We start from the raw sequence: 22,529 nt of genomic DNA, 5'->3' as shown, positions 1-22,529 counted from the left end.
TTCAGAGGAAAACAGTAATATATTAAAATTTAGAATGCACATACCCAGCAAGTCCCCTCTATACATTATTTATAGTCATGCACATGCGTAAAATAGAGAATGTACAAGGTTATTTGCTGTGGCATTGTTTGTATAGTGAAAGGGGAACGCAACCTAAGGTCAACTTTTGAAATATTTCATCTATATCTATGCAACAGAATACTATGTAGATATGAAAGAATCTCCAATTCTGAAAATTCTTTTGCTACCTATGGCAAATATACATGAGTCATGACCATCTTGTCCCTGGTGATATCACCATAAGAATAATCCCTTTAATGAGGCTTTTAATGGTAAAGAGTTGAAATGGACAGGTAGAAAGAATGAATAATTTTTACAGTTTTATTTAATGAGTATTAAGTTCCTTGCAGAAAACACAGGATTTCTACCAATTAAATAATAAGAAAGATTATCTGTATACATATAACCTTGCCAACAAAAATTTCCTCTTTGTAGATCCAAATTCATGAATAGGCCTAAACTGGCAGTACCTATTGTTCATTTATTATGGGTAGAGTCCCCATTTTACAAACAAACCTCTTTTTTATGGAAAAAGGTTCAGGGTTTCAGAATGTCTTTGGTGTATATTTCCTGATATCTGAGGGGCAGAATTCTCCTGTTGTCCCTCAAATGACATGAACTGTAGCTGCAGCACATTGTGCAGGGGCACTCTACTCTAGAATTAAATACTTATAAAACAGAGTTAAATATAAGTAAAGACATAATCATACAGGATAATTCCCTAGTAACTGTATATGCCCTCCAATCTTATCAAACTATAATTTGCTTACTGTGCCTCAATGAAAAAAATTTTTTTTAATCTTCACCCAAGGATATGTTTAGAGAGAGGAGAGGAGAGAAAATTGATGTGAGAGAGACTCTAACATCAATCGGTTGCCTCCTGTATGTGCCCCAATCGGGGATCAAACCAGCAACCTTAGTATGTGCCCTGACCAGGAATCAAACCCGAAGCCTTTTTTTGTGTATGGGTCAATGCACCTACATGTCCTGTTTTTGAAAAGTAACACGGTCAATCCAAATATGACCTGATGTGTACATTTAGTGTTCTTCACAGATTTTTCTAGGACTACTCTACATTCTGTGTATGAACATGGAGTTTCTGCTAGCCCAATACATTTTTGTTTTTGATATCAGAACTCGTCAGCTGACTCTGTGTCCCAGCCACAGGACAGCAGTTGTTCATCCTGTGGGAACTCTACTTCTATGTCATAAACAAAATTTGGATCATCCTTCTTCTTCTGATTTTTCTCAAAAAGTTCATCCATGATGCTCTTCCTTTTGGCAAGCTCCTTGTCATCTAGCTTGTTCAGGTCTTCCTCAGGATCGATGGTTGTTTCCCGTTGAATCTGTTCCATTGTTTCTGCCAAACTCTGCCCCCGCAAGTTACCTCGTAAAAAACAGAATAATTTCTCAAGCTGTCTCAGGGACACTTGTTCCAGGTAACTCTTGTGTCGTGGATTATTCTTTAATTGTTCAGCAGCTCTGTTGCAATCTAGGAAGGAAGAAACAAAACTATACACCACACAAAACCTATACACCACAAGCTATTGGTGCACCACAAACTACTGACAGCATTATCTGCCATTATAGCCAAATAGCTAAGTGGTTTGTTTGGAACAAATCATTCTGCAGAACTATTTCTTTATATCGAGCTTTGAGGTGGTAGAAGAAGAGGGATTTTTTTTTTAATTTTCTTAACTTAAAATCATTTTGAGAAGATGTTAAACCCTTTCAACTGGAGAAAATGTCGAGAAGAAAAAGTAGTATTACAGCTTTAGATATTAGTACTGGTACTAAGAAAATGTGGAGACTATAAGTAAAAATCACATTTGGAGGGAGAGAAGGAAATTAATATTATTGAATAATGCTATCACAGTTAACCTACACAGCAATTCTGAAAGGGCGGGGATTATCAATTTCCTTTTACAGATGAGAAAACTGAAGCTCACTGAGAGGAAGTCATTTAGCCAGGGTCACATATCTACCCTGAGAGACATGATTTGAACCCAGGTCTGTTTAACTCTGAATGCCCTGTCAGACCATTACATAAAACTCAAATCGCTCTTATTCAGTGATTTAGGGAGTATTTAAGATGGGAGGTGAGATAAAACATGAGGCACCTGAGCTTGGCCGGTGTGGCTCAGTGGTTGACCTTCGACCCAGGAACCAAGAGGTCGCTGGCTTGATTCCGTCAGGGCACATGCCTGGGTTGTGGGCTCGGTCCCCAGTGTAGGGTGTGCAGGAGGCAACCGATCAATGATTCTCTCTCATCATTGATGTTTCTATCTCTCTCTCCTTCTCCCTTCCTCTCTGAAATCAATAAAAGTATATTTTAAATAAGTAGATAAGTCAATAAAACATGAGTTACCTGAAAACTTTGAAAAGTTTCGGACAGGCATGATGCGCTGGCGACTTTTCCCTTTCATTTCATTCTCATAGATTAGGATAATAGCTGGAGGCTGAAGCCTAATTCCACATTTCTTGGCAGTGCACGTCATTCTCATATACACTTCAGGGTAAATGAGAGGAAATCTGAAAATGTGTTAGTCACATAATGACTTCCTGCAAAAGAGGGGAAAAAATTAAGTGTTGGATTAATCACACTCTTCCCTCTCTCTCCTCCCCAGCAGATATGGCTCTAGTCCAGATTTAGATCAGTTCTATAGATACATATTCAGCCTATCAATCTCAATATTTTGAGCGTTACCCTGAAAGTTTAGTTTGGCCCTGGGTTAGCCTTAGTCTGTTGGATCCCTGATTCATTGAGGGGTATAGGTATGTTCACACATGAGCTTGGAATGCAGTTCAGTTTGGCTCTCTTACTGTACTGTACTTTTAATCAAAGATTATATATGAACCCATGAGTCAGCCCAAAAACTGACTTATAGGATCTTTTTTATTTAACAATTAAACAAGTATATACAAGGCACTAAGTCTATGTCAAGGTACTAAGAGTTTTTTTTTAATCTTAATCATTATGTTTTGAGAGGTTCAACAGACCAGATCTGTTTCCCTTGTACTTTCCTAGTCATTTTACTCATTGAGGTTTTTTTTGTAATTACTTATTTAATCATTTATCTTCCCTTCTCTTCCATATGCTCCATGAGGACAGGGAACATTTCCACTGATTACCACAATATCCCAGCACAATACCTGTACATACTTGTTTAATTCAATGTATTAAAATAAGCCCCTGTACATCCTGAAAGTTTTTACAGTCCAGAAGTCTGACCAAAAAGGCAAAGCCACCTAGCCAGTGTGGCTCAGTGGTTGAATGTCGGCCCATGAACCAGGAGGTCATAGTTCAATTCCAGGTCAGGGTACATGGCTGGGTTTCGGCCTTGATCCCCAGTAGAGGGCATGCAGGCGGCAGTTGATGGATGATTCTCATCATTGTTGATTCTCTCTCTCTCATCCTCTGAAATCAATAAAAACATATTTTTTAAAAAGGCAGAGCCACCCTAGCAGGTTTGGCTCAGTGGATAAAGCATAGGCCTGATGACTGAAGGGTCCAGGGTTCAATTCTGGTCAAGAGCACGTACCTCTCGGGGCGCGTACAAGAGGCAACCAATTGATGTGTTTCTCTCATATAGATATTGCTCTCTGTCTTTCCCTCTCTCTAAAAAAACAATGGAAATCCCTAGCCGGTTTGGCTCAGTGGATAGAGTGTCGGCCTGCGGACTGAAGGGTCCCAGGTTCAATTCCGGCCAAGGGCACATACCTAGGTTGCAGGCTCGATCCCCAGTGTGGGGCGTTCAGGAGGCAGCCAATCAATGATTCTCTCTCATCATTAATGTTTCTATCTCTCTCTCCCTTCCTCTCTGAACTATATATATATATATATATATATATATATATATATATATAATCTCAATGGAAAAATATCCTCAGGTGAGGATTTAAAAAACAAAAAAGTCAGAGCCAATGCAGAATCAGCCTATACATATACAAGGCAATAAAGTTTATATGACTTTTAGTTAAACTTATTTGTCTCATTACATTTTTTTTTTTCAGTTACAAGAAACGCAGCTATTTTTTAGGTTAATACTTTCTATTCCCTCTTCCTTCCCCTGTCCCCAATGCCAAAGTACACTTAATTATAGGGACTGCTTTAGATGTGACTATATTATTCCCAGGAAATTTTGAAAATATCAAGGAATCTAGAAGTAAATCAGCATAGAGTAATGATATCTTTTTCTTTTTTAAAGATATTTTTATTGATTTCAGAGTGGAACGAAGAGGGAGAGATAGAAACATTAATGATGAGAGAAAAATCATTGATTGGCTGCTTCCTGCATGCCCCCCCCCCCCTCCCCAGGGGATGGAGCCCACAACCCCGGCATGTGCCCTGACAGGGAATCAATGATGATCTGGTTTATAGGTCAATGCTCAACCACTGAACCACTCAGTTGGACAAGTAATGATAGCTTCATAAACTCAGTTCTGTCAGCAAATCACTACAGGCACAGAGTTATTTAATACATGTTCACTGTAGAAAACTGGAGGTGAAGGTGGGACATGGGGAAGAAGAAACATAAAAAATAGTCACCCTTAATTCCTTCCAGTCTTTTTTCTAGGTATACGGTTTTAGGCATACAGTTTTATTTTTTTAAACTACAGTAGCTGGGTGGGTCTACTTTTTTGATCAGGCTTCTAGACTGTAAAAACTTTCAGGAGGTACAGGATGTCGCCTTTTAAATTTAACAACCTATGTGATTTTGTCATTAAATGTTCCATCAAAATGCTAACTTTTATATTACTGCCAAATGTTTGTTCTAAGGATATATCAAAATCTCTCTTATCCACCCCTTACTGTGAGATGTAAGAACTTTTACTCTTAGAAAATTAATAATATATAAAGCTTTTTCAATTTTCTGTGGTCTGCCCCTGACCTAATGCAATGATCCCACCCCATTCCTTCCTTCTCCCCTTCTCCTTCTTCTAACAAATACTATTCCCAGTTCACCTCACTAAAATTTGGTGTATTAGTAAACTTTCTAGGAGATCCTACTGAGCACAATATAAATTCCACACAGTCAAGTAAATAGCTGTACTCGTGAAGGACGCATGCAATAGATACTCAATAATACAGTTTAGCCCTAGCTGGTTTGGCTCAGTGGATAGAGCACCGGCCTGCGGACTACAGGATCCCATGTTCCATTCTGGTCAAGGACTCATCCCCGGGCTGTGGGCCTGATCCCCAGTAGGGGGCATGCAGGAGGCAGCCGATCAATGATTCTCATCCTTGATGTTTCTCTCTCTCTCCCTCTCCCTTCCTCTCTGAAATCAATAAAAATATATTTAAAATAATAATACAGTTTAGTAAAAAAAAACCCCCACCTATTTTTAAAATTTAACTTTTATTTTTTACTAAAGTAATGTTTGCATTCTGTCTAAAATATAAAATAATTCTACGAGGCTTATAACTACTTTCCCTTTCCCGCTCCAATCCTTCAAGTGTTTCTTCCCAAATCTGCCTCCATCGTTCTGAATGGTGTACGGATACTGCTCTTTTCGGTTTTATTATCTTCTGACATCTTTCCTCTTTGAGACATCCATCCCGAAGCCCCTATTCTGCCCCAACCGGCCATGGATGCCCTCTCGGTCTACTCACGCATTCAACCCACCTCGTGAGGTCAGACGGACGCCTGTGCCCACCCCTGCCTCCCGACAGTCATACTTCCCCCAGGGACCAGGGACCAGGGACCAGGGACCAGGGACCAGGGACTGCCCCAACCCAGCCACGCCTCCCCCACACCGAAAAGGGTGCGGATTTTGCCAACAGGTAGACGATCGTCTCCCGACTCACGTCCCCAGTAGTGAAAGGCCGACTTTTTTACCCTTAGAGAAGCACAGCAAGTGCCTCTGATGCCGGCCAGCAACTAAAACCTCCGTGAGGGGTCGTTTCCGCCCAACCGCAGTGCACACAGCAGCCCTGGCCTGGACGTGGAGGCCGGGCGGAGCTGGCGCTGCAGAAAGGCCACGGCCACAGTCCCGCAGGGTGACCACGGGGTGAACTCTCCGCAAGGCGGCCCGAATCCACATACCTGGACCTGGAGGTGGAGGCCGACACCGGGCGCGCCGGCTCCGCAGCCAGCGTGCAGGGCTCAGGGTCGGGCTGCGGGCGCCCGAGGCCGTTCCCACGGAAACAGCCCCGAGCACTCACGGCGCCTGCGCCTCTTCTCGCCCCGCCCCCGACCGGGGCGGTAAGAGGCGGGGCAGCGAGGAAGAGAACCCGGAGCCGGGACGGCCGCCTCGGGAGACGCCGGAACTTTCGGGGACCCGGGCTGTGGGCAGTGGGGGGACGGCGGGACCGAACGCGCGCGCGCACCGAGGCTTCCGTCCCTCGCGAACCCCGCGGCGGCGCGCTCGGGGCGGCGTGAAGCGTAGGCAGGCTCCTCCTTCCGCGTTTCCTCCAGGCGCGCTCCTCGCCGGCGCACGCTCTCCGGCGTCCTGGCTGCCCCGGCCGCGGTCGCGGTGGTCCGAGCGGTGGCCTGGCTGCTGCTCTGGGTGGCAGCCGAGCTCGCCTGCAAGTCCTCCGCGGCCCTCGCTGCCGCCCACACCGATGCGGGTAAAGGGAGGGGCGTGGCTGCGGGTTGGAGGTTGAGGGGTGGCAGCTGCTCGGACTCTGGGGGTCCTCTCCCCTGGGCGGTTTGCGGAGGTGCTTCTCTGTATCCCGGCGCCTCGGACTGTGGGGTGAGCTGGGGGAGGCTAAGCACAAAGGCCACGTGCCTCCTCTCTCTGGGGCTCCGCCTGCCCCCCGCATGGCTCTCTGGACGTGGGGAGTCCGGCTCTGTTCTGGCCACACAGTCACTGAAATATTGTGAAGGAAGTACAGCGATGAAGCGTCTTGGGATGCATGCAGCTTCTTGCACCAACAAGGAGCCGGCAAGGCCCCTTGCCTGTGAAGTGTGAGAACCGCAGTCCTGAATACAGAGACGCCGGGGCGTGGGAAGAGGACGGCGTCGTACAAATACTTTAATAGTAGACTGGATTGCGCTGGGGTTTCTTGATGACTCCGGTTTAGGCAAGCGCGTTGGTTCATTTCTTTGGGCCCCAGTCCGTGGACTGGAGTGCTGTGCTGTGCTGTGTGTTGTGGATCCAGCCCTGAGCTAAAAACACGCTGCCCTGACCCTCGTGGAGCTTTCAGTGGGTTGGGGAAGACATTCCACTGGTGATCCTATATAATAAAAGCCCAATATGCAAATCGACTGAAGGGGCAGAAGGACCCTATGATGCACACTGACCACCAGGGGGTAGAGTAAGACACTCAACAGAGGAGCTGCCCCCAGCCCGCAGGCCCCAGGCCCGCCAAGGCAGCGGGGAGGCGGGGAATTGAACCCCAAACCTTTTGGTTGATGGGACAGTGCTTCCAACTGAGCCACCCAGCCAGGAAAATGGCAGTAATTTTGACTGCCTGTTTTGCTAAGGTTGTGAAACTCATGTGAAAGCCCCAAGTAAAGGATCTATCATATAGGTATTAGTTAATAAATGTTAGTTTTTCATACTTTCCCCTTCTGTTGTATATTTCAGATGTTTTAATCTCTATGACATGCTTTTTCATGCATCTTTTCAGGGATATATATATAATGGACCTAGCAACATAGAATACAATATGGTTTTCATGTGTTTATTTTAATGTTCTTCCTACACAGTGCCAGCTTTTGAAAATGAAATAAAATTATATAGCAAGGCACTTGGCAGAGTTGGTGATCTGATCATTAGTGATGATGCTCACATTAAGTAATAGTTTTAATGTCTGAATGTCAATGTTCTTAATTCCCATGAGTCTGTATAGTGAGATTTCTGGTTATTCTAAGTTTATAAAAGAACCTTTTGAAAAGACTCTAGCCCTGGACAGTTTGGTTCAGTGGTCAGAGCATCAGACCTTTGGACCAAAGGGTCAATTCCCAATAAAGGGCACGTACTACATCAAGGGCATGGTTGGGGCACGTGCAGGAAGCAATCAATTGATGTGTCTCTCTCATAGATGTTTATCTTTCTCTTTCTCTTTCCTCCTCCTCCCTCCCTCCTTCCTACTCTCTCTCAAAGTCAGTGGAGGCCTGACCCGTATTCTCAGTGGTTGAGCATTGACCGATGAACTAGGAGGTCACAGTTTGACAGGGCACATGCCCAGGTTGCCGGCTCGATCCCCAGTGTGGGGCGTTCAGGAGGCAGCCGATCAATGATTCTCTCTCATTGTTGATGTTTCTCTCTCTCTCTCCCTCTCCCTGCCTCTCTGAAATCAATAAAAATATATTTTAAAAATTTGTAAAAAAGTCAATAGAAAAAATATTCTTGGGTGAAGATTAAAAAAAAAGACTCGTTTTTATTTTTGTTATTTTAAACCCTTCCAACATCTCCACAAGGCAAATGTACTGTCTTCTCAGTTTTATAGGTAGCTGGACTTAAAACAGATTTTCTGCCCTTGCTGGTGTGGCTCAGTTGGTTGGAGTGTTATCCCTTACACCAAAAGATCACCTGAATAAAGTAATATTAATAACAAACACATATAGCACTATATGGTAGGACCTATTCTAACTACTTCATACTAGGTGTACCGGTTAATAAATGGTGGATTTTGTAATCAAAGAAAACATGATAATTTCAAGAGAAACATCAAAAGTGCATTATTAAAAGTAATGTCCATCACTAGCTACACATTTCCCCCACCTTCCAGGTAATTTCTGGATACCGTCCCAATAGAACTTTTCTTGTTTTGAGGCAAACCATTCAGAGACCCAATTTTCCACTTCTTCGTAAGTTTTGAAGTGCTGCTCAGAAAGTGTGTGTGCCATTGATCAGAACAAGTGGTAATCTGAAGGAGCAAGGTCTGGTGAATACGGCTGGTGGGTTAATACTTCCCAGGCAAGATCTTTTAACGTGTTTTTAACTGGTTTTGAAGTGTGTAATGGTGCGTTATCATGAAGCAACATTACTTTGCTGTGTCTTCCAGAACATTCTGGTCGTTTCATGATCAAAGTGTGGTTCAAATTGATTATTTGTTGTTGGTAGTGATCAGTATTAACGGTTTCACCTGGTTTTAGACGCTCATAATATACCACACCTTCCTGATCCCACCAAACGCCGAGCATTGTCTTCTTTCTGAAGCGATTTGGCCTTGCAGTCGATGTTGATGGTTGACCTGGATCAACCCATGATTTTGTGCATTTGGGATTCTCAAAATAAATCCACTTTTCATCGCCAGTCACAACTCAATGCAAAAAAAGACTTTCTTTCGTGCCGTTGAAACAACATTTTACTGATGACTTTTTGGTTTTCCATTTGTCTTTCATTCAGTTGATGTGAAATTTTCCTTTTCACATTTTCCTTCCTTTAAAATCTTTCCCATTGCTTGTGAATGATCAGAAATTGTTTGCTGAGCAACGTTTAATCTTTCTGCAAGTTGTTTTTGAGTTTGACACGCATCTTCATCCAACAATGCTTGTAATTGTTGATCTTCAAACTTTTTCAGTTGACCCGGACGTTCTTTGTCTTTCACATCGAAACCATCACTTTTAAAGCGTTTAAACCAGCGTTCACAAGTATCTTGAGATGGAGCATATTCACCATAAGCTTCCCAAAGCTTTCAGCAGCACTTTTCCTTCAAAATAAAGTAATGAATTGAAACTTCCCGCAAATGCTCTTTTTTTTTTGGCATGAAATTTGACATTTTTAAGCATAAAAATATCTATGATGTTAACACCTTCAGCAAATTTGACGTAAGTTTTGAAGCTTGCTGTCAATACAACGAAATAGCATACATATCAAATCGCATATATATCAACATATGTGAAACTCCATCTATTGAAAAAAATCCGCATTATTAACTGGTACACCTAGTATATTAAGTCTCATGACAACTAGCAGAGCAATAAACTATCTTATGTAAAGTCATATAGCTATTAAGTGACAGACAGGGTTTTGAAGGTAGGCAATCTAATTCCAAAGTCAATGTTCTTAATTCTCATGCTATACTAGAAGTAGATTTATATATAGCTCAACTTGCTTAAGTTTTAGAGTTTTTGTTTTCATTTTTAGGTTGGTTAGATTCTCCAGGCAAGTAAAGCCTATTAAAACAATTATTTTCTAATTATATAAGTATTCTTTCATTGAGTGCTTGTTTTATTAAAAATCAAATCTTTTGGTTCTTATAGGCATAAAGGCCAGTTGTTCTGAAATTATTTTGCGGCAAGAAATTTTGAAAGATGGTTTCCACAGGTAAGTTGCCTGTTGACTTTTACTTGTATCAAAGTACTGTTTCATATATTTTAGAGCAAAAAAATTAATAGTTGAAAAAAGGATAAAACTGAAAAAAAATCACTTGATTTCTTCCAGTCATAAGTAGCAGATTTATTATAATGTGGTTACAGTTTGAAATAATGATTAACCCATTGTACGCCATAAGCATCTGTAGACACAAGTGGCTGACCTTCCCCATACGCCACACGCATCTATTAAAAAATGTTTTCCCTAAGTGGCAAACCTGACCAACTTTAGAATCAGTTTTCTTGAGAATTTTCAGCTGAAAATATTAAAGAACACCTGAATTGTAATATATATTTTACTGATTTTTTACAGAGAGGAAGGGAGAGGGCTAGAGAGTTAGAAACATCGATAAGAGAGAAACATCGATCATCTGCCTCCTGCACACCCTCCACTGGGGATGTGCCCACAACCAAAGTACATGCCCTTGACCAGAATCGAACCTGGGACCCTTGAGTCCGCAGGCCAATGCTCTATCCACTGAGCCAAACTGGTCAGGGCTCTACTTTCTGTCTTTATGAATTTGACTATTCTATGTACTTATACAAGTGGAATTATACAGTATTTGCTTATTTCACAAAGCATGATGTCCTAAAGTTTCATTCATATTAATTTCTTGTGTAATTGTCATACTTGTTTGTTTTTTTAAAATATATTTTTATTGATTTCAGAGAGGGAGAGAGAGATAGAAACATCAATGATGGGAGAGAGTCATTGATCGGCTGCCTCCTGCATGCCCCAAACCGGGAGCCCACAACTAGGCATGTGCCCTGACAGGGAATCGAACAGTGACATCCTGGTTCATAGGTCGATGCTCAACTACTGAGCCATGCCTGCTGGGCATACTGTTTTCAGTAGTGACTGCACCATTTTACATTCCCACCAACAATGCTCAGTGGTCCAGTTTCTCTATCAATATTTGAAAACAATTAAAAAATGAGAGAAAATGTTTTCATATTCGCCCATGTATTTACCATTTGCTCTTCTGTCATTATTTTTTTACTATATGTATTTTTTTATTTCAGAGAGTAAGGGAAAGGGAGAGAGAGATAGAAACATCAATGATGAGAGCGAATCATCCATCAGCTGCTTCCTGCACATCCCCCTACTGAGGATTAAGCTCGAAACCCGGGTGTGTGCCCTGACCAGGAATCAAACTGTGATCTGTTGGTTCATGGGTTGACACTCAACCACTGAACCGCACCGGCTGAGCCTGTCTTTCTTATAGATCCAAGTTTTCTTCAATTTTTTTTTTTACCAAGCTTTCTTCTGATATTTTTTTTACTGCCTGAAGAATTTCCTTTACCATTTATTTTAGGGACAAGTTCTCTTAGTTTGTGTTTGTCTTAATCTTTATTATATACTAGAGGCCCAATGCACGAAAATTCATGCAAGAGTAGGCCTTCCTTCCCCCAGCTGCCAGCACCGGCTTCCCTCTGGCACCTGGGACCCAGGCTGGCTTCCCTCGGGCCACCCGCAGGCACCTGGGACCCAGACTGGCTTCCTTTGAGCCGCCTGGTCGCCCCACACAGCCTGCTGCTTGGTCATCGGGTCGCCCCTCATTAACCCCCCTGCCGGCCTGGTCGCCCCACGCAGCCTGTTTGGTCGTCCATTCGGTTGTCCGTTTGGTTGCGATGGTCTCTTAGGCTTTTATAGAGAGAGAGATTAGAGGCCCTGTGCACGAAATTTGTGCATGGGTAGGGTCCCTAGCGGCTGCCGGCCGCCGGCCAGGGCCTCCCTTCCCTGGCTACTGGCTGCCCGGGCCTTCCTTCGTTCTGCGCCGCTCCCTGGTGGTCAGCACACATCATAGTGAGCAATTGAACTCCCCGTCGGTTGAACTCCTGAAAGGACACTTTGCTTATTAGGCTTTTATATATAGAGCTATTTCTTCTCTTTCCCTCATAATGTTTGTGTTTTTCTTTAAATTCTTGAATATAATAGGTATATTTATAATGACTTAATGTCCTTTGCTAATTTTGTCACATCTGTCATTTCTAATCTGTTTCTATGAATGATTTTTTTCTTGGTTATTGGTCACATTTCCCTGATTCTTTGCATGTTTGTAACTTTGGATTGGATACTGAATATTGTGAATGTTGTAGATATGAACCTTTTTGAGTGTGTGGATTTTATCTTCTTTTAAAGGGTGTTGGGTTTATTTTTTCTGTTAGAGTTTTAAGTTACTTGTTTATCAACTTGATCCTTTTTACCTTTTTTTTGTGTAGGCCTAAAGTTAAAAGTGGCCATTACTGCAAGGCTAATTTAGCTACTAAGGCTTTACCCTATCGGGATTTCAACTGAAAGCTTTGGTTGGTATCCCCATTGGGATTTCTATACTTTGGTTGGTTGGAATGCAAATGTCTCCCTACCTTGTGTAAAATTTTAGAATTTCTCGTCTTTTAGTTCCCTGGTCATTCTGTGCCCATTTTGTGGAGTTACACCTCACTCATGCATACCTTAGTATTCAACAGAAACTCAAGGGAACTCCCCAATTCAGATTTCTAGAGCTCTTTCTGCATAGTTTCCTCCTCTCTGGAACTTAGTGCTGTGACTTCCAACCACTTCAGCTTTCCTAAACTTTTTTTTAAAATATATTTTTATTGATTTCAGAGAGGAAGAGAGAGGGAGAGAGAGAGAGAGAGAGAGAGAGAGAGAGAGAGAAACATCCTGCACGCCCCTACTGGGGATTGAGCCCACAACCCTGGGCATGTGCTCTTGACTGGAATTGGGCCTGGGACCCTAGAGTCCATAGGCCAACACTCTATCCACTGAGCGGGCGAGGGCAGCTTTCCTTAACTTTTATTTCTGTTTTCTCACCTAAGTGAAAATATCATGCTGTGCTTTGGGTCTCATTCACTGCACTTGGTCCAAAACGTGCCTCCAGACAGAAAGCTGGGGCAATTAACAGTTAGATTTATAGTCTATTTCAAATTAATTTTTGTATATCCAATTGTTTCAGTTCCACTTTTTGAGAAGACTATCCTTTCCTCATCAAATTATATTTGAACCTTAATTGAAAAATTGTGTATGTCTATTTTTGGACTTTATCCCTTTCTATTGATCTTTTTTTTTTTCCACACTAATACAACTATTTCCAATCTGTTTCATCTCATGGCACATATAAACTAATTACTAAAATTCTGTGGCACACCAAAATATGTATTTTTTGCCAATCTGACAAAAATAGGTATAATTTTGATTCATTCACACGGGATGGCTACTGTTGTCATTTTTTTTTACAATCTAAGGGAAAATTGGTCAGTGCCCCTAATTAAATAATCAGGTATTGCATGTTTTAAAAAATCTTGTGGCACAGCAGTGTGCCTTTTGCTGGTTGAAAATCACTGCATTAATGTAATACTACTAGAGGCCCAGTGCACGAAATTCATGCACTGGAGGGGAGTGGCGGGGGGAGGTGTTCCCTCAGCCCGGCCTGCGCCCTCTCACAGTCTGGGAGCCCTCGGGGGATGTCTGACTGCCGGCTTAGGCCCGGGGAGTGTGGGGAGCAGGCCTCAGCCGTAAGTCGGAAATCCTTAGCGCTGCCGCGGAGGCAGGAGAGGCTCCTGCCACTGCCACTGCACTTGCCAGCCATGAGCCCGGCTTCTGGCTGAGAGGCGCTCCCCCTATGGGAGCGTATTGACCACCAGGGGGCAGCTCCTGCATTGAGCATCTGCGCCTGGTGGTCAGTGCACATCATAGCAATCGGTCGTTCCACTGTTCAGTTGATTTCCATATACCCTTTTATTATATAGGATGGCTTATGACATGAATTTATGAAAAATCTAATGGGTAGTTCTGACATGAGATAAATATTTCATTTGACTTTATAGTCTCTTTATAATTTTTAAAATAGTGTTTCTACTAATTTGAATGTAATGTTATGCTATCTCATTAACAATTTAATGAAGAGATTTTCTCTGAACATACTTGTCTTACAGAGACCTTTTAATAAAAGTGAAATTTGGAGAAAGCATTGAGGACTTACAGACCTGCCGACTCTTAATTAAACAGTACATCCCAGCAGGACTTTTCGTGGATCCATATGAGTTGGCTTCATTACGAGAGAGAAACATAACAGAGGTACAACTGTTAGAGGATTTTTACACTATTAGAGCATTATTTTGAGAGAAATTTTTTAAGGGATGCTATAATTTGGATAAGGCAAAATAGTATGTAAAAAAACACTAGATACATTTGTAAAAGTATCAAGTAACATTTTTTAGATAGAATAGGAGTATTCTTTAATAAGTGAGTGATACTTGTCATACTTGTCAGTAGTAAGCCAACTAAACTGAGCTGATGAAATGCTTTTTGGCAGTATGGTTCCCAGTTTAGTGACTAAGAAAATGAACAATTAATAAATACTGTTTCAATAGCAACTTTGTTAAATTAGAGAGACATACCCAACAGCTGTATAATTTGAGTATGGGAGGAAAAGATATTAATATTTATTGGATCTCTATATGCCAGGTATTTTCTTCTTTTTTTTTTTTTTTAAAGAAGCGAGGTAAAATAAGCATTAAAGAAAGATTATGTCCCACTCCTTTACATAGATTAATCTTTTTTAAAAAATATATATTTTATTGATTTTTTACAGAGAGGAAGGGAGAGGGATAGAGAGTTAGAAACATCGATGAGAGAGAAACATCGATCAGCTGCCTCCTGCACACTCCCTACTGGGGATGTGCCTGCAACCAAGGTACATGCCCTTGACCGGAATAGAACCTGGGACCCTTGAGTCCGCAGGCCGACGCTCTATCCACTGAGCCAAACCGGTTTGGGCCATAGATTAATCTTTATAGCAACCCTGGGAGTATTATCTCTATTTTATAGTTAAGGATACTGAAGCACAAAGAGGTCAAGCTTACCCAGGGTCACATGGGCACATGAAAGAAGAGCCAAGAAATGAAGCCAAGGTTGTCTAATTGCAATTGTTGCTCTTTCCAGAAAGGAATCTTACTCCTTAGTTAAGGATTTTCCTAACTTCAGTTAGAATCACCTTAGTTAGGGTTTCCCTACCTTCATTAAGAGTCACCTGTTCAATTTAGTCATGACTCGGTTGAGTACCCTCTCATGCACCTTAGGGTTGCCAGTTTGATTCCTGGTTGGGGCACATACCCAGGTTGCGGGTTACCCTGGTCAGGGTGCATACGGGAGGCAACCAATTGATGTTTCTCTCTCTCTCCCTCTCCTTTCTCTCTCTCTAGAATCAATTTAAAAAATAAAATAGCTGTATTACACTTTTATGTTAATAATAAAGAAAAGTGTGTGTGTGTGTGTGTGTGTGTGTGTGTGTGTGTGTGTGTACGGTGATGGGGGTCTATGGGGAGGCTGTATTTTCTGCTTGTTTTTTTTCTGTAAACCTAAACCTGCTCTAAAAAATACAGTGTATTAATTTTTTTAATGTTTTTATTGATTCTGGAGAGAGGAAGGGAGAGGGAGAGATAGAAACAACAGTGATGAGAGAGAATCATCGATCAACTGCCTTCTCTACGCCCCCTACTGGGATCGAGCCCACAACTCAGGGCATGTGCCCTGACTGGGAATTGAACCATGACTTCCTGGTTCAGGGGTCGACACTCAACCACTGAGCCACTGGCTGGGCTAAAGTCTATCACTTTTTAAAAAAGAATATATCTATAGCTATATCATACTGAAAAAAGACTGCTAAAAAGCTAATGCAATTTTTGCTTAAGGAAGGAAATATTGCTATTATAGTCCTTGAGTGTTTTCCAACGGCAACTAATGTGATGAATGGCTTGGAAACCAAGTCATGAAAAACGGAGAAAACTGTGAATATTTCTTTGGGGAAGAGAAGATGTGGAGGCAGCATGATTGAGGACCTCTGATGTTTGAGGAATCTTAGTGAAATAAGGAACAGATTTATTGAAGACATTGTAAGCACAGATAATTGGTGATTGTTATAGGCCAGAGCATCCAGTTTCTTCTCATAGAAAAGGAATAACCTTTTAACAGTAGATAAAATGAGATGACTCAGTCATTGAAAGTAATCAATTAGTGGCTGGATACTTGAGAAAAATATCCTCATTGAGATGGTGGTTTAATTTGATCACCTCTGAGGTTCCTTATGACTCATAAGATTATATAATTCCTTGACCTTTGCCATAAGTTCAACAACTTGTATATATGTGTGTTCTTTAATATATCAACATGTATGCATGCATATATGGATACATAATACATATACATGTGCATATTATAATTCAGGGTTAATTTCTATCACACGTGGAGTTGTACTTTTGGTGTAGAATACTTATTTTAAAATGGTTTTTACCATATTATTTTTTTAAGGAGTACTTTACTATTTTTTCCATTACCTTTTTATACCCGGTGTAGAAAGAGTGCTGACCTTTGCTTTGACTTCCTGACCACAGTGATCTATCTCACTACCACCTTACTTGCTTCTCTGAAGAACAGGAAATTACCAGAATGATACCAATCATTTTTACTCAATACTGGGTTAACTGTTTTTTGTCATAGTTTTCATACTTATGGAACCATGCTACACTTATTCACAAAATTTCTCTTTTCTTAGTACCTGTTTTATCACCTAAACAAAGGTTGATAAGGAGAGTACATAGAAATAATTTTTATTGTGGGAAAATTTCCTCAGTTTACTTTTATTAAACACAGATCACATCTTGTGTTTTCTTAACTTGAGGATGGAAGGGGAATGGAAATTGTTTATAAGGGGGATGAATTTTAAATTTCTTTTTACCTGTATAGCAGTCTTCTGGTTTAGTTTTGTGTTTTAAATCTTCCTCATTCATTTTTTTCTCTTGGATTAATATTTGTTTTGTATTGACAGGCAGTCATGGTTTCAGAAAATTTTAATATAGAAGCTCCAAACTACTTGTCCAAGGAATCTGAAGTTCTCATTTATGCCAGACAAGATTCACAGTGCATTGATTGTTTCCAAGCTTTTTTGCCTGTGCACTACCGCTATCATCGGCCACATAGTAAAGATGGAGAAACCTTTATTGTGGTCAGTAACCCGGATTTACTGATGTATTGTGACCAAGGTAAGGGTTGCATATCTTTTCTGAGGGTTGAAAATAAAAATAAAGGTATGGTGGCAGGTCTGAAATCAAGGGATAACAAAAGCATGATTCTTTTTTCTTTCTTTTTAACTTTTTGGTTGTAAAATAGAGCATAGCTATAGAAAAACTTCACAAATATATAGTTTAGTGAGTTATTATAAGGCAGATGTCCTTTAAATTACCACGCAGGTCAAGAAATAGCACTTTGCCAGCCACTCTAGCAGCAGATCCATGTATCATGTCTCAAACATAGCTTCCTCCTATCTCCTAAGACTAAACCCACTATCCTGACATTTAATCACTTCCTTTTATTTATTTTTTTTAAAAAATATTTTTATTGATTTCAAAGAGGAAGGGATAGAGAGATAGAAGCATCAATGATGAGAGAGAATCATTGATTGGCTGCCTCCTGCAAGCCCCCTACTGGAGATTGAGCCCTGCAACCCAGGCATGTGCCCTTGTCCAGAATTGAACCCAGGACCCTTCAGTCTGCAGGCTGACGCTTTATCCTCTGAGCCAAACCAGCTAGAGCAATCACTTCCTTTTATAGATATAAATTATATGTACATATAATTTATATATAATATACACACACACACACACACACACACACACACACGTATTATTTCAGAGAGAGGAAGGGAGAGGGAGAAAGCTAGAAACATCAATGATGAGAGAGAACAATCCACTGCCTTCTGCACACCCTCTACTGGGCATTGAGCCCACAACCCCCACATGTGCCCCAACCAGGAATCGAACTGTGATCTGGTTCATGGATCAACACTCAACCACTGTGCCACACTGCTGGGCCCTTATATTTATGCTTTTATCACCCAAGTATATGGATGATATGACACACTATAGCAGTGATGGTGAACCTTTTGAGCTCGGCATGTCAGCATTTTGAAAAACCCTAACTTAACTCTGGTGCCGTGTCACATATAGAAATTTTTTGATCTTTGCAACCATAGTAAAACAAAGATTTATATTTTTGATATTTATTTTATATATTTAAATGCCATTTAACAAAGAAAAATCAACCAAAAAAATGAGTTCGCATGTCACCTCTGACACGCATGTCATAGGTTCACCATCACTGCACTATAGCTTAGTCTTGCCCATTTAACATTTTTCTCAGAGTTGGGGTTTTGGTGATAGTAATCATACAGTTCATCTGACCTCTTTATTTCTTGGAAATTAGCACCTGGCTCAGGGGTGTGATTAGATCCAGGTTTGCTTCTTTTGGCAAGTGCTGTGTTCTTTCATAAGTAGGTGTAAATGTCTGGTGTGCTTCTTTTTCAGCCATTGATCCTCATTGCCCCTTTGCTGCTTTCTGTTTATTCATGCTGACATCACAGTGCTTATTGCTGTTGGTGTTTTGTTTACACTTGCACGTATTTGGTGTGTGAGACTACTTTATCACCTAGTTTTTCTATAAATGTAGTCCTTGAGTTTTTGGTTTTGTGAGTAATTGTTCTGTTTTAATGTGTAGATTTGAGTAAATTAAAAAAATTTGCTTTTACTATTTTCAGTTTTCCTAGAATAAAGACTTTAATTTAAGAAACCCCTTTCAGATTTTTGGCTTTTGGGCCTCCACAATTGGGCTGATTCGAATGTTTGCAAAAGTTAGTAGCACTGTTGCTAAAGACTGGCATACATTTGCTGCCATCATATATTTCATGATGAAAAAATAAAAAAGCGTTCAACTCTGTTAGCTTTGTTCATCCAACCTAGGTTTCTTTTTCTATTAATGATATTGACTTACCTTAAATAAAGTTTGAAAATGTGTTCCCCCCGAGAGAGCATCTGGGGTTCTGGTGTTATCTGGGTTTTGGTCTGAAAGCTCTTTATGGGTGTGTTTACACCTGGACATTTATTGAGTTGGATGCTTAGGACCTGTTCACTGTTCTAAATATGTGTTATACCTCAAGAAAAAAGTTTAAATTCAAATACTTAAAAAAGCGGCCTCTAGTGTAATGGGATTTGTTTAAAAGTCATGCACAGTCTTTGTAATTACATAATTTCTTAGGCATTCACTTAAAACAGGCTGTTAAAATAAAACAATATGTGATAGATGGAGCCAAATCATGTACACTGTGTATTAAAATGTTTGAATACTCATATCCCAAAATGACAAATTGGCCTAGCCTCTAGTCCAGATTAAAGTTTTGTGATATGATTTTCTACCACTTTTTCTCAGAGTTTCCAATTTTGAAGTGCTGGGCTCAGTCAAAAGTGGCAGCTCCTTGTACTTTGAAGAATAAGGATATTTGCCAATGGAACAATATGAAATATAAATCAGTAAGTTAGTATTTTATATTTTTAGATTGTACTGTCGCATTTAAAATTCTTTCTATAATGTTTCTGCCACATTTAAGGGATTAGACTTTTATATTTTACCATAGAAAGCTGTTTTTTTGTAATGTCATTTCTTTGCTACAGATGACAACAGTGGTTCCTCCTTTATATAGAATCATTTAATTTGGGGGCTGGAGATTTAGTGTTAGTCCCATGCCTCATTGGTCCAGAGCTTAAGTATAGCTGATAGGTGATTTAAAGGTGTGAAATGGCCAAGAAAAACAGTGGTATATCCATCAGGTATAAACTTTATTTAGAACTTTTTATTAATTTTTGAATAAAATAAATTAGTTAACTTCATTGTATTACACAGACTAAGTGAAAAAAAAGGATAATAAAACTCAAATTAGTATTATTTCAACTGTGATAGTTTTTAGACAGTTGTCTAAGAAGTCTACAGTTTTCTTCTTATCTTCTTATGTTAACACTAGAGGCCCAGTGCACGAATTCGTGCATGTGTGGGGTCCCTCAGCCTGACTGGCGATCGAGGCCTGTGGGGGGGGCGGCCACGGAAGGTTCCTGTCGGGGTGATCAGGGCCTGCCGGCTGTGGGGAGGGACCATGGGAGGTTGGCGGGCCACGGGAGGTTCCTGTTGGGGTGATTGGGGCCCGCTGGCTGTGGAGAGGGACCATGGGAGGTTGGTGGGCCACGGGAGGTTGGAAGTGGGAGTGTGCTGACCACCAGGGGGCAGCTCCTGCATTGAGCGTCTGCCCCCTGGTGGTCAGTGCACATCATAGCGACTGGTCGACTGGTCGTTCCAGTTGTTCAGTCATAATGGTCATTTAGGCTTTTATATATACTTCTTTCCTCTCTTCAGAGTGGATAAGTTTTTTTCCATTGATTTTTAAAGAAAGTGAGAGGCAGGAGGAGGGGAGAGAGAGAGAAAGAAACATCTATGTGAGAGAGACACATCAACTGGTTGCCTTCCACACACACCCCTAGGGGAGCCAGGGATCAAACCTGCAACTGAGGTATATGTCCTTGACCTGGAATCAAACCCATGGGTTGATGCTCTAACCACTGAACAAACCAGCCCCTCTCCTCTTCTTGGAGGTCTGGGGTGGGACTGAAACTTCCAACTCTCTTATCACATGGTTAGCTCCATTGGCAACCAGTCCTCATCCTTAGGTGCTTTCCAAAAGCTACTTCACCAACATAAAAGACACCATGCTTACTCTTAACACTTAGGAAATTCCAACAGTTTGGGGAGCTTTGAGCCAGAAAGGGAATGAAAATCAAATACGTATGTCTTATATAAAACACAATATCACACATATGTTACCATAATTTTTTTCAAACTCTAAAATACATCTGGAGAATTACATTTAAATCACATACCCTTTATTATGGCCAACTGGTAAACGTAAATGTTTCCCTGCGTTCTGTGGGCTGTTACAGCAAATTACTAAAACTGAGGAGGGGTCTTGGAAACCTTTTTTTTTTTTTCGCTAAAAGTATTACAAAGGGTATTACATAAGTGTCCTTTTTTCCCCCCCACCCTTGACAAGCCCCTGTACCATAATTTTTTTCAAACTCTAAAATACATCTGGAGAATTACATTTAAGAGTATGTGAGTGAAGAGTATGATTAGTGTTTGTTTATGATTTATTGATTTAAAAATTGGTAGTGTGCATTGCTATGAAATAAGTAATTACCCTGTTAAAATATTTTGAATTCAATTCTCTTTAAGACCATGTAACTTGAAATAAGAAGTCATACTTAAGCTATTTGATTTTTTTTTCTTTACTTTGAGTTATAGGTGGCCATTACTAAGGTGGTGATCTATATTAAGGCTTGTTTGCTTAAGATGCCATTTTTTAAGATTATAATTTTCAAATAGGACTTTGTTACAGATTGTGGTGATAAAATAATCTTTTTTGGATGTGAAATTATAATCTAGGTATTTATAAAAAGAAGGCAAAAATAAAAATATTCCCAAATATTAATGTCTTTAAAAACTTATTTTTAAACCATAAAATTTCCCAAAGTTTCTAATTGAACCTTTTATCTTCAAAACCAAATAGAAAATATAAACTGAAAATATAAGTTGAATCTACAACTCCTTTTACATGGGACAACACTCAACCAACTGAACCACACCGGCTTGGCTGGCCTGGGTTTTTAAAAAGGATATACTCAATTCTATGTAAAGTATAGAAAAAGTCAAAACTAATGAGAATTTAAGAATTATTGTGGGAATTGAGTCTGATTTATTTACATTAAATGTTCAATCCAAAAGAATCATTCAAACAATAATGTTACATGTAGTGTAGAATTGGCTGAAGAATATTTAAAAGCCAAAAAATAAAAATAAAGAGATAGTGGTCTTACTTAGAACATCCATTTTAAATGTCTCTAACTTCTCTCTCCACAGGTGTATAAGAATGTGACTCTACAGGTTCCAGTGGGACTGACTATACATACCACTTTAGTATGTTCTGTAACTCTACTTATTACCATCCTGTGTTCTACTTTGATTCTTGTGGCTGTTTTCAAATATGGCCATTTCCCCCTATAAGTTTTCTGCAATTAAATGCTTTCCATAAACCTAAATAAGACCTAATCGTTTGTGATTAGAAGCATTCTTTTAGAATTGTCATTATTTTGTCTTTTGTCTTCATTTTTGGCTAAAATTATGTTTACTGGAGGAAATTTTGGATCATTCTCAACTAATTCCAGAATTGAGTGCTCTGTTGTGTAGACCTTTGATAATCTTCAAGCATCTAGTGCTAGTACAGGAAACTTAATTCTGTCACATTACTATTTATTTTGTGAGAAGTGATT

At 40.4% G+C, this 22,529-nt stretch overlaps 2 protein-coding genes across 4 annotated transcripts; one reads left to right on the top strand and one right to left on the bottom strand.

Moving 5' to 3' along the window:
* On the bottom strand, positions 1-6,343 carry CEP19 (centrosomal protein 19). Of its 3 annotated transcripts, XM_014459215.2 has the most exons (4): positions 6,108-6,343; positions 3,392-3,478; positions 2,429-2,625; positions 1-1,552 (listed from the first exon to the last, which is right to left on the bottom strand). In XM_014459215.2, exons 3-4 carry the CDS (start codon positions 2,562-2,564, stop codon positions 1,191-1,193), a joined length of 498 nt encoding a protein of 165 aa, XP_014314701.1. In that variant the 5' UTR covers positions 2,565-2,625; positions 3,392-3,478; positions 6,108-6,343; the 3' UTR covers positions 1-1,190. The 3 variants fall into 3 exon arrangements, with proteins under 3 accessions (XP_014314701.1, XP_006092867.1, XP_023613075.1); XM_006092805.3 differs by lacking the exon at positions 3,392-3,478 and having other exon boundaries at positions 2,429-2,622; positions 6,108-6,342; XM_023757307.1 differs by lacking the exons at positions 3,392-3,478; positions 6,108-6,343 and adding an exon at positions 5,901-6,043 and having other exon boundaries at positions 2,429-2,622.
* Positions 5,650-22,324, top strand: PIGX (phosphatidylinositol glycan anchor biosynthesis class X). Its single transcript, XM_006092853.2, has 7 exons — positions 5,650-5,664; positions 6,451-6,631; positions 10,218-10,281; positions 14,265-14,406; positions 17,156-17,369; positions 19,588-19,688; positions 22,120-22,324. Exons 1-7 carry the CDS (start codon positions 5,650-5,652, stop codon positions 22,261-22,263), a joined length of 861 nt encoding a protein of 286 aa, XP_006092915.1. The 3' UTR covers positions 22,264-22,324.
* The last annotated feature ends 205 nt before the right edge of the window (positions 22,325-22,529 follow it).

The sequence above is a fragment of the Myotis lucifugus genome, unplaced genomic scaffold, assembly GCF_000147115.1.
Source record: "Myotis lucifugus unplaced genomic scaffold, Myoluc2.0 scaffold_105, whole genome shotgun sequence".
NCBI classification, from domain to species: domain Eukaryota; kingdom Metazoa; phylum Chordata; class Mammalia; order Chiroptera; family Vespertilionidae; genus Myotis; species Myotis lucifugus.
The sequence above is the reverse complement of the archived record's forward strand: the minus strand, read 5'-3'. Positions and strand labels throughout refer to the sequence as shown.